This window comes from Akebia trifoliata, chromosome 5, assembly GCF_017979445.1.
Source record: "Akebia trifoliata isolate Shusen 1 chromosome 5, ASM1797944v1, whole genome shotgun sequence".
Lineage (NCBI taxonomy): Eukaryota > Viridiplantae > Streptophyta > Magnoliopsida > Ranunculales > Lardizabalaceae > Akebia > Akebia trifoliata.
Genome location: NC_141379.1, coordinates 2329774 through 2342355, shown reverse-complemented (window position 1 = coordinate 2342355; position 12582 = coordinate 2329774). Strand labels below are relative to the sequence as shown.

The 12582-nt window shown below is 34.9% G+C and overlaps 1 protein-coding gene across 1 annotated transcript; it reads right to left on the bottom strand.

Annotated features, from left to right (window-relative positions):
* Positions 1 to 2955: 2955 nt before the first annotated feature.
* On the bottom strand, positions 2956 to 10828 carry LOC147400948 (ABC transporter B family member 15-like). The gene is made up of 7 exons (XM_086441661.1): positions 10664 to 10828; positions 10495 to 10549; positions 9813 to 9997; positions 7732 to 8189; positions 5413 to 5953; positions 3459 to 5338; positions 2956 to 3345 (listed from the first exon to the last, which is right to left on the bottom strand). Exons 1-7 carry the CDS (start codon positions 10826 to 10828, stop codon positions 2973 to 2975), a joined length of 3657 nt encoding a protein of 1218 aa, XP_086297787.1. The 3' UTR covers positions 2956 to 2972.
* Between the last annotated feature and the right edge of the window lie 1754 nt (positions 10829 to 12582).

The following is a 12582-nucleotide window of genomic DNA, read 5'->3' as shown; positions in this document are numbered from 1 at the left end:
AACCATATAGGTGGATCTTTTGTTTGACTTATATATAAGAATTTTGACTTGGTCGATGAGTTCTATTATAATATTTGATGATTTTTAACAATAGATTTGATCAAATTTTGTTTAGGAAATTAAATCCATGTATAACAATATATAGTTTGATCATCATGAGATTAGTGAACCCAATTAAATTTTCAACAAAATATATTCAAGCAGAGAACATCAACCGATTATATTCATGAAAACAACAAAATCACTCTTTGCAATTTTTTTATTTTTTTATTTTTACGGATTGATATACATATACCCCTCCAAGTTTTGATAAAGAGTTGTGATAATTTAACGCCCTCATCACAGAACCATAGATCAATTGCCTCAGGATACAGAAGAAAAGATTTATTTTTATGTGTATCCCAAAGCAAATGTACAACGGTTATGTGATGGGGGCGTCAGAAAATCATTATTCTTTAATAAATATTTGATATATATATCCACCTATGTTTTCAAAATGATGATTTCTCCCCATGACCATGGTATTCTCTTATACTCTAGTGAAAAATGATTCAAATGCCCTCCTCTTTGATATCCTTCATTTTTCTTCAAAAAGTCCATCATCTTCATGTTCTTGAACCTTTACGGTAATTTCTTCAACCTCATCTTCAATCAATCGTTGTCCACCTGACCTTAACCTCTTGTTAAAAAAAAAAACACTTGATTTTTCTATCAAACATTTTAACATATTCTCCTTAGCCAAAAATCTTATCTTCTTCATGAGATTTGAAAGTTAAAAGTAGATAGAAGAAAAATCAAGAGTTTATTGACTAAAGGTTGAAATAGGGTGTTTAGGTTATTTTTATTAATTTATTAAAGAGAACCTAAATCAAAGAGGGCGTGTAATTAATTTGAAAAACAAGGGGGTATTTCAAATATTCACTAATTCGTGGAATGGTACTAATAAATTACCCTTATACAAATAAGATAAAAATCAAAATCGTTTTCTTAATTTAAAATGCTTAAGTCTTCTTTTGTTTGGATTTTTCTCTTTAATGATTAATATGACATAAGCACTTCGGCTTTTAACTCGTAGTATGATGAAGAAGCAAGGGTTTTCTGGGCTGTCCTTACAGACTGTGGATTTTGTGGAGGCGGAATTTTCATAGATGAATTACAAATTTACTATCCATCTGGCACAATGTGGCACACAGATTTTTTGTCACAGGTGTCCTCTTTTTGGCGTTATAAATTATAAACTTTTGTGTGATTCATGTCCCCATTAAAAATGTAAGCTGTGCTACACTCATGATTTTAAAACTCATTTTGACGTCTTTGTCTCAGACAAGATTTAAAATCATGGCTACACTGGCATCTTACAACACTTTGTGCAAAGAACCATTAATTTTTCTCGAGTGTACAATACTTTTATCTCAAGAAAAAACATCTATGATTTTGTGCACACCACCACGTCAACGAGCCGTGCTGGTGGCAGTGTCATAAGAAATTTAATAATTGATTAGTCCAACAATTTTGTTGCTTGCTTGAACATATCTGAACAATTGATTTAGCAATTGTCTTTGTGGGTAATTTGAGGTACTCCTTAGGGTTTGGTGAAAATTAGAGATAACCATTAGTGGTTTATATAACAAAATTCAGATTCTTTTAAAGAACTTTGATGCAATTATTTTAATGTTTTATTTTCTTAAATGATCTTGGTACTGTCCACGTGTGCAAACTTCAAGTCTGCAACGACTTTCCTGGCTTTCTTTCATAATCAATTAATAAACAGTTAAGTATGATCAGGTTCCGTAGACAAATAAAACTACTCATAAAGTTACAATATTTTTTGTCTTATATGATTAAAAAAGTTTGAAATGGGCTGATTTTTTGTGAGGATGATCTCTATGGTGAGGGGATCATCCTTACAAAAAATCATCCCATTCCAAAACTTTTAACTCCATCAAAAATGGTTTACAAAAATTGGACAGTCTAAAATTTTTCAACTTGCAAACATGGGGCTAGAAGTTTCATAATCGGCTGATTTTTGGCAAGGATGGTCTCCTCACCATAGAGATCATCCTCACAAAAAATCAGCCCACTCCAAACATTTTTGCCCATATAAGATAAAACACGTTGTAGCTTTATGAGTAGCTTTATGTATACGGATCCTAATCCTTTAAGTATTTATGATGGATATGTTGGGTCCCACTTTATAGGAAAGCAACTGTAATGTTTTGATTTATTCAACATGACTTAATCAAGGAGACAAGGACCATTGGACGGTCCGTCCTAACAGACTGACCCATTGACCAATCTGGTTACCGAACCAGATCCAATAAGAAATCGAAAAGTCCGGGTTGATGGATAGATATAAGATCATCTTTCTACCAGGCATGGATGGCTTATCTTTGTTTAATGGCTCTCTTCTATAGCTATTATGTAAGGATATTATTAATATCAAAGATTGTAAATCATCTTTCTGATGGTAATCAAAGTAAAACAATGAAAATCATTTAAAATCAAAGTGTAATCCAAAAGGTGTGTTTCGACCCCTTGAACAGGCCTTTTTTCGTGATCTAAAATTTGCATAACGGTCAATGACCATTCTCTTCATTTTAGAGCTCGTTATAAGCTTTCGGAATTGGTATTATAATAGTCATTTTAATTTTCGATTGCGAAGTTATGCCTGTTTGGATCTACTATTTGCATTTAGCCTCTCGGCCTACCTTCTTCTGGTCCTCCCAATCCATATTAATCTTTAAATTCAACAAGAATTATATAAACTCGAAATGTACAATGAAAGCATCGCAAGGATCGTTTTAGTTAGTCTACATTAAGGAGTGGCACTTGATCAGAATTTTATCAACTAAAACTTCTATTGATACAGAAGGCTATTAATACTAGTTCATGCTTGAGATCGAATAAAACCATTTACATGATCAAGAAGAAAAACCCAAATATATAGGTATTTTGTGTGATTGAACTCTCACTTATTTCATGGTGTCATATTGTTGGAGTCTAATAAGGGAGTAGTATGCACCATTTTCTCCTTTTGTAAGCAACTCACTATGAGTGCCCATTTCCACAATCCTCCTATTGTCGATCACCGCAATTGAATCTGATTTTCGTATCGAGGATAGCCGATGAGCTACAACTAGACATGTCCTACCCACCATCATCTTCTCCATTGCATCTTGAACAAGGCGCTCCGATCCACTATCCAATGCACTTGTCGCCTCGTCTAATAGCAATATTGAAGGATTTTTCAAGATAGCTCGGGCAACTGCTATCCTTTGTTTTTGTCCTCCTGAGAGTTGTACACCTCTTTCACCACAATAGGTTGCATACCCATCCTTCATGGAACTGTTGTCATCAACCCCATCAACCATAGCCACAAGAAGCAAAGACACATTAGTATATATGGAAACTATATATTATTGGTGTTGTTACTTAGTTTATGTTCAATAATATCATACCTTATGAACTCATGGGCATTTGCAAGAGTTGAAGCTTTAATTATCTCAGCTTCAGTTGCGTTGTCTTTCCCATATACGATGTTTTCTTGAATCGTTCCTGCAAAGAGAGTGGGTTCCTGACTCACCAATGCAATGTGTGACCTTAGAGATCTCACATTATAAGACTTGATGTCGATCCCGTCTATTTCAACCGATCCCTTCAATGGGTCATAGAATCTTTCTATCAATCTAATGATGGTAGATTTTCCCGATCCACTATGCCCAACCAATGCAACGGTTTGTCCTGCTTCAACCTTGAGGCTTAAACCCAACAAGATTATCTGTTTAGGTCTTGCAGGATAAGTGAAATCCACTTCTTTGAGCTCTAAATCGCCATTTATCTTTTCGGGCTTGATTCCATCGGGATCATCTTGATCGATCTTGCTTTTCCTTTTCAATATCGTTAAAAATGCTTTTAATGCAATCGTACCCTTTGAAAGGTCTGATGTCATGCTCCCCGTTTCAGCGACAACTCTCCCTGCCGTTACCAAGACGAAAAATGTTTGAAAGAGGTGTTCATACGTGATTTTCCCATGATATAAGAGTCTCCCTCCATACCAAAAAAGTAGGCCTGAATTAGCTGAAGTTAGAAATTGGCATATAAATAGACCGAGCCCTGCATACCATGATTGCTTTTGGCTCTCGTTTTTGGGGCCTTGTAGAGTAACCTCAAATAGCTCCATAACCTTTTCTTGAGAAGAAAAGGCGGTGATGGCCCTATGGTTCCCGACAGCCTCACTTGCCAATTCGCTGCTCTTGTTTTGTGCTCTCCCGACTTTCTTAGACATACTCTTCATCGTAACTGCTCTCCCGTAGAAAGAAATAATGATGAAAGGTTGCATAGCAAGAACTAGGATAGCAAGTCTCCAAGACAAGGTCAACCCCAGTATAGTTGCTAATGTTGCTGTTGAGAGGGTTTGTGCTAGAAACGACAACCGATCAGCAACAAGAGTTCTTACTAGCATTGCATCTGTGGCTAATCTTGAGCACAAGGCCCCACTACTGTTGCTCTCTTGATCGAACCACCCAATCTCAAACGTCAGGACTTTTGCAAGCATTGTCTCCCTCACCCTTCTTGTTAAGTTCTCTCCCATAATCCCAAAATTGTAATGTTGAGTTACATTTGTGAGGATAGCAAAGATAGATAAGGCTAAGAAGGCAAAACAATAGTGTTTTGTCTTTGACTTGATCTCATCATGATTATTAACAAAATAAACAGAGAGAACAGCACCCATGCATAAAGAAGCTAATGGTTGAATTATTCCGTAGGAAAGACCACCGATGCAACCTATAAGGGTATGCTTCCATTCGGGAGATGTCATTTGCATCAGAGGCCACATAGATGGGGAGCTACTATGATCTTCTCGGTGTTGATTGGCTTTACTATCATGATGAGATGATTCAGTTGGGATCGATTCCTCTAATGCCTCGGTAATAATTGGAGCTTTTGCATTAAGGTGGGGTGAATAGTAGTCGGTTTCTTGTTGTGTCAAAGAAGGTTCATCTTTCATGAGTGTTTGTTGAAGTTGCACCATGGATGAGTATGGGCCATATTTGTTTCGAATAAGTTGGTCATGAGGACCGGATTCCACAACTTGGCCTGATTGAATAACGGCAATCAAGTCAGCATTACGTAGGGTAGAGAAGCGGTGGGCGATTATTATGGTTGTCCGTCCGAATGAGGCCTGATCCAAAGCATCTTGCACATCTTTCTCCGACTGTGAATCAAGTGCACTTGTTGCTTCATCAAGTAGAAGGATTCTTGGGTCTTTTAGTAAAGCCCTTGCAATGGCAATCCTCTGTTTCTGCCCTTCAGACATCTGAATTCCCAATTGCCCAACCTGAGAAACACAGAAACACATGCCCAAGTATTCTCATTCAAGAATCATCAATAAAATTCAATTTTTACACTTACTTGGGTATCATACTGATTGGGTAATTGGCTAATGAACTTGTGTGCATTTGCAGCTTTAGCAGCGCTAACAATGTCTTCCATCGAAGCACACTCTTTCCCAAACAAGATATTCTCTTTAATGGAGGTTGCGAAAAGTACGGGCTCTTGACTAACTAGACCCATTTGACTCCTTAACCATTTCAGCTGAAGAGTCTTTATGCCAATCCCATCTAATAAGATTTCTCCTCCAAGAGGATCATAGAATCGCTCGATCAATGAGACCACTGTTGATTTACCCGAACCGCTTCTACCTACTAATCCTACAGTCTGACAAGCCATCACTCTAAGATTAAACTTCCTCAATACCATACTCTCTGGTCTTGACGGATAAGCAAAATCAACATCTTTAAACTCCAATTCACCTTTAACATCCGTCATGGTTTCTCCCTGTTGATCATCGGTATCTATGCTTGGAACCTGTTCGATCATCTCAAATATAAGAGAAGCTGCAACGGTTGCCTCACTAAAGTACTTCACATTGATTAGTGAAGCTCCTAATGCCCTACAAAAAACAGAATTCAACACTTTGTCATCTTCACTCTGCTTTCTTAGAGTATAAATTTGCCAGAAAATATTGCATTTAATTCAAAGTTAAGTCAATAAAATGTTTTAAAAAAAACTTTTGATTCTATCTGCTTGTTTACAAGCATCAGGAAGTCTTCTCATACTAGACATAGTCACCAAGTCGGAATATGGGTTTAAAACATAAAGGGAAAACTTCGGAAAAAAACAGAGAAAACGAGAAAAAAAAAAGGGGGAAAACCGGTAAATATGTAACCTTAGAATATATATATATATATATATATATATATATATATATATATATATGAACAGCGTTCCTAAGACTCATATTGGGACTCACATTGCGACACACCGTTTTGTCTTATATGGGCAAAAATATTTGGAATGGGCTGATTTTTTGTGAGGATGATCTCTATGGTGAGGAGATCATCCTTGCCAAAAATCAGCTCATTATGAAACTTCTAGACCGTCCAATTTTTGTTGAAAAATTATAGACCGTCCAATTTTTGTAAATCAATTTTGATGAGGTTAGAAGTTTTGGAATGGGATGATTTTTTGCCAGGATGATCCCCTCATCACAGAGATCATCCTCACAAAAAATCAGCTCATTCCAAATATTTTTGCCCATATAAGACAAAACGGTGTGTCGCAATGTGAGTCTCAATATGAGTCTCAGGAACGTGACCCTATATATATATATATATATATATATATATATATATAGGGAAATGTTCAGCACCCTAAGTTTTATCACACACTTTAACAAACGTTTTTTGTCCTACATGGGTTAGAAGTTTTGGAATGAGCTGATTTTTGGTGAGGATGATCTCTATGATTAGAAGATCATCCTCCCCAAAAATCAGCCCATTCCGAAATGTTTAGCCCCATGTTTACACGTTGAAAAATCGTGGACCGTCTATTTTTTGTAAATCAATTTTGATGGGGTTAGAAGTTTTGGAATGAGCTGATTTTTGGTGAGAATGATCTCCTCACCATAGAGATCATCCTAACCAAAAATCAGCTCATTCCGAAACTTCTAACCCATGTAAGACAAAACGCGTTTGTTAAAGTGTGTGGTAAAACTAAGGGTGGCGAACGGGACCCATATATATATATATATATAGGGTCACGTTATTACGACCCCCTTTGCGACCCCCTTTGCGACACACCTTTTTGTCTTATATGGGCAAAAATGTTTGGAATGGGCTGATTTTTTGTGAGGATGATCTCTATGGTGAGGGGATCATCCTGGTAAAAAATCATCCCATTCCAAAACTTCTAACCCCATCAAAATTGATTTACAAAAATTGGACGGTCTATAATTTTTCAACAAAAATCGGACGGTCTAGAAGTTTTGGATTGGGCTGATTTTTTGCCAGGATGATCCCCTCACCATAAAGATCATCCTCACAAAAAATCAGCCCATTCCAAACATTTTTGCCCATATAAGACAAAAAGGTGTGTCGCAAAGGGGGTCGTAATAACGCAACTCATATATATATATATATATATATATATATATATATATATATATATATAAATTATGAAAATGTATCCATAATGCAATATATAATGCATTAGACATTTATTCTAAGTTTACAATAAATATTTGAGCGAAAAAATATTATTGCATAGTATGATAACATGTTTCCATACATTACACATGACTTGATTATTTTTCGACTATCAAGATCGTTAGAATCAGAAATTTTTTATTTTTTTGTAAAAAAAATAAATATTAGAGTACATGTTACTTACAATCCTCCATTGATGATGCAAACACCAGCAGTGAAAACATCTCCACCTTTGACACCTTTCTCAGTAACCAAGATACTTCCATACCAAGCTTGCAATGACCAAACTGCAAAGCTCATACCAATGCTTCCAATTGCCAACCCCTTCACTAGGCCTTGTTTGATCCCAAGCTTTAAGTTTGGCTCTAATGCGTCCGAAAATCTTTCAACTGTTCGATGCTCTCCAACATAAGAGAAGACAGTCCTGATAGACGACAATGCCTGCTCAGCTATCCCACCAGCAACTGCATAAGTTTCTTGCATCTTCGTACCAATCCCGAATAATAGCTTCCCGTATACTAAACCAGGAATGATCAACATGGATAATGCCGGGATCGCGACTATAGCTAATCTCCAGCAGAGGTATGCAGCTGTTATTTGAGCTGTGATGAACATGGATATGTTCATAATAAAATTTGGTATCTGCATGGACAAGCTATCGGTTTAGAATGTTAAAAATGGTTATCTTATATTGCCACACCAACGTAACTTTGTGTTTACATTGCCCCACCAATTAAAGAAAGAATAATGCTAAATACAAGTGGAAAAACATCTATGGTTCCTATCCACTTTCACGTCAGCGATGTGGTCCAATCTTGAGGTCACTCCAGCATGATTCTTAAAGTAATTAAGTCGTGATAATATAACTCGTCAGGTGGCATACTCAAATGACTCCATGACGTGACAAGTTCGGGGGTACCGTAGTTCTATAGGCCCAGGGGGAGTGGGTGGGTTTCCAAATCGACATAAATATGGGAGGGGGGCATATCATCATTTTAAGCTTTGAAGCAAAGGGTGTCCCAAATGTCATGGTTGAAAAACATAGGTTGTATCTCAAATATCAATCAAATGGAGGGGTTCTAATAAAACCAAAAAAAATTGAGTGGGCAGAGACAACTGTCAAAACATTTCTGGGGCAAACTCAAAATATAACAAATATCAAAAGGGACTCATGTAATTTTTAAAATTCTTGTGAGGCCGATTGACCCCATTGTAAATCCGCCCTACTTGAAATATAGAAAGTAAGACTAACTATCTTGTATGGAAATGTTGGGTAATCAAGAAGTAAGGTGTCACTAAATTGAGTGTAACAAAGATGGGGATGTTGAGATGGATGAGTGTGGAAAGATAAAATTAGAAACAATCACATTTAAAATATAGGAGTAAAGAAGTGATAAATTTTAGATGCATGAGATACATGGTATCATTGTCAATATATCTTATCATCTTGTCATAGATGCTAGGTTGTGTTGTAGAATGATATATTTAGAAAATATAATTATGTTCAACAAAGACCAATTATTACAACCCTAGTTAGAAGATATATTATGTTAAATATCCTAAAAGAGTAAAAGAAAACCCAAAAAGGAGCATATACGACGACAATGTAAACAAATATAAATTAATTCTCAATGACATAAGACTTGGCTTTAAAGTTTGGACAGAGTAGAATTTTTCATAAGACTTTTGTTGTTCAAACATGTTTGGAAGTCACATAATCACTCTATATTTTTAATAACTACACTCACTTCTCATCCCTTCAAATACTACAATCTACGAAGAAGCCCTTCAAGTTGTGCTTCCATTTATGTGAGAAAAACTCTTTGAGGGATGATCTAGGAAGAAATTGAAAGTTGGTTGTTCTCTGGTTATGTAGTAGTTGGTCCTTATTTTTTTTCTTTTTTTGATGTGTCTATATCCTTATTTGGTGTGTTACATATAATTATATCAATGAGTTGGTGTTTTGTATATAAAAATTGGTGTGGCTAATAGAGATTCATGCATCAATGGTATAGTGTATCTCATCACATAATCTTGAAGATTTTAGATTTACATCAATTAGCTTTAATTAGTATAAATTACGTATTCTAGAATATTGGATTGATTGATTGTCTTTCTATATTAGTGGATGTTTCAATCTTTATAAACCCAATGACTAAATGTAATCATCATCCAAGAACTATTAATAAAATTCAGATTTCTTCAATGACAACATATGTTCTATAAAATAAAATAAAAGTATCACAGGCACTAAAGAAGAAGAACCTTTTCACTGAGAACCGCTTGTATGGTAAGAGTATCGGTGGAAATACTGGAAACCACATGGGAAGTTGTCGATACTCCATGTCGTGTATCGAAAAAACTTACATCTTGCCTTAACACGGCCCTTAAATATTTTTGGCACAGTCGTGAAGTTTGCCTTTCTGCTGTTCTAGCCCAACAGAATCCTTCTGTTAAACACCACCACAATATATAACAAATGAGAGACAAGAACACTTAGAACAAATTCTAAACTCAGTCGATCAGGCTCATGAGTCGTAGGTCACTTCGTCGAGCCAGTTAAAAAACTTTTTGGATTTCTTTAATCAGTTAAAAAACAAGATGAGAAGTTCAGTAAGGTTGAAGATGATGGGTTTTGATAAGAAATCAAAAAAAAAAAAAATACATCATTTGTATGTTTTACATTTTTTTAAGAAAATTTTCTCAAAATCAACCCAATTAAGCAAAATAATCAAATATCAATTCAAATGATGTAAATAACCCGGATAAAATTGATCTCTGATGAGATCACTTAAATAGAAAATGCATTTCGATACATCTTAATAAAATACAACCTTACTATCCTAACTACATTATTTTACATATCTCGATGCATCATAATAAATTGGAACATAATTAATACTCTAATTTGATTAAAATACTACTTCTGTGATTCAGTAGTACATACCTAAAAATGCACCTGACCCCACACCGACGGCCACGTAAAGTAAATTCAAAGCGTACTACAAAAAGGAAAAAAAATTAAAATTAAAATTAAGACTTAATTATGAGAGATTAGAGAAGAATAAAACGAAAGCTAAAACTTAGATAATAGAAGAAATTGATTTTGAACAAACCTTGTTTATATCTTTAAGACTAAGAGAAGGGGTGACAGCGTAAGTGTTCATCATGGAGCTAAGAACTAGCATGATAGCGGCCATAGCCAAACCATCTACGATGCACCCAATCATCCCTAGCATCATCAGCAACATATCTGTCGAGTCTGAGTATTTGAAAACCATCAGTAATGAACCGGGTTTTTTTATTGGGTTTTCCATTTCAACCGGCTTACTCAACGAACCATCCTTCTTTTCTTCTTCTTCTTCTTCTTCTTCTTTCTCCTTCATCTTTCTCATTTTTACACAAAAAGAAAAAAGAGAGAGAGAGAGGTTTAGAAGATGAGACCATGAGAGTACTCATGATGATTCTATATATATAAAGACACGTAGTTGGACTCTTACGTCAAACCACTGGTACTAGTTTAATGTAATAATACCATAACTCCAATGGATTAGAGCTGTTTAACGATTTTATAATACTACTTAAGAGTTTTTAATTTACATCCCTAGATAATAAGGCATATTTGACATTCTCCCTTGTTTAATTCGTTTTAAGAAAATAAAAAATAAAAAGGATAATTTTGTATGGGTTCTTACATCATACCAATAGTACTAGTTTAATGTAAGAGTCGTGATAATCTGACTATTTGTAGTTTTGTATCCCGAAGAGTGTAGATCTACGATTCTTGAACATGTCACGTCAGGGGCGTTAGTTCTTACGTCATACCACTGATACTCTTTTGAAGTAAGAGTCGTGATAATCTAACTATTTGCAGTTCAATCATTGAAGAAGTGCAGATCTATGGTTCCCGAACATGTCACGCCAGGGTGTCGATTGAATATACCACGTGGAGTAGTCATTTTATCATGATTCTTAATGTAATAATACCAAAAGAATTGTAATAATCTTACTTACCCACATGACATATTCAATCAACACCCCTGATATAACAAGGTCGGGAATCGTAGATCTACTCTTCTCGGGATACAGAACTACACCTCCCCATAAAAAGGTGTGGTTTTGTATCCTAAGGAGAGAAGATCTACTATCACATCTAAGGTGTTGATTGAGTATGCCACATGGGTAAGCCAGATTATCACGACTGATACCAAAACTCCAACGATTGGAGCTGTTTAAAGATTTTATAATAATATTTAAGATTTGTTTAATTTACATCTCTAAATAATAAGGCATATTTGATATTCCCGCTCGTTAAAGCCATTTTAAGAAGAAAAAAATTAGGATAATTTAGAGGTGCCCAACAAGATTTAAGTGGAAATTAATTAGAGATACCAACACATTTTCAACCTGATGACACACCCTCTAGCTTGGGTATTTAATGAGAGACTAACAAAAGATGATCAAAATGCTCTCATCTTACCTTTGATTTTTTTTAGCAAATTACCAAAACGGTGCACTATTCAAATTAATTTTGAAAATAGTAATTTACCGTTTTCAAAAATAAGATTTTTATCAAAAGGGTAAGAAATAAAATGAAAAGTAGTTTCTACCATTTTTATACCAAGAAGACTATTTTCTCTTTGTTCTACGTTTTTAGCATTCTTATCCTTCACATTTATGAGAATCCAATTCTTTTATATGATATTGACTAATAAAAAGACCATTTTTATATGTTTTTAACCTTTTACCATTTTTACCCTTCGTTATTTAAGTAATTTTAATATAAAGTTAAAAGGGTATCTTAGGTATGAAAATTATAAAAATTAATGTTCATTTTATTCCTTACAATTTTGATAAAAATAAATTTATTTTTAAAATTGATAAATTATCGTTTTCGAAATTAATTTGAATAGTGCACCATGTTGAGAAATTCTCAATTTTCAGTGGATTTTTCCCCCAAAAACCAAGTCTTCAATCTCTTCACTGATGTGATAGGTGTCTCGAATTTTACAGATTAAACCGATCTCATCGATTA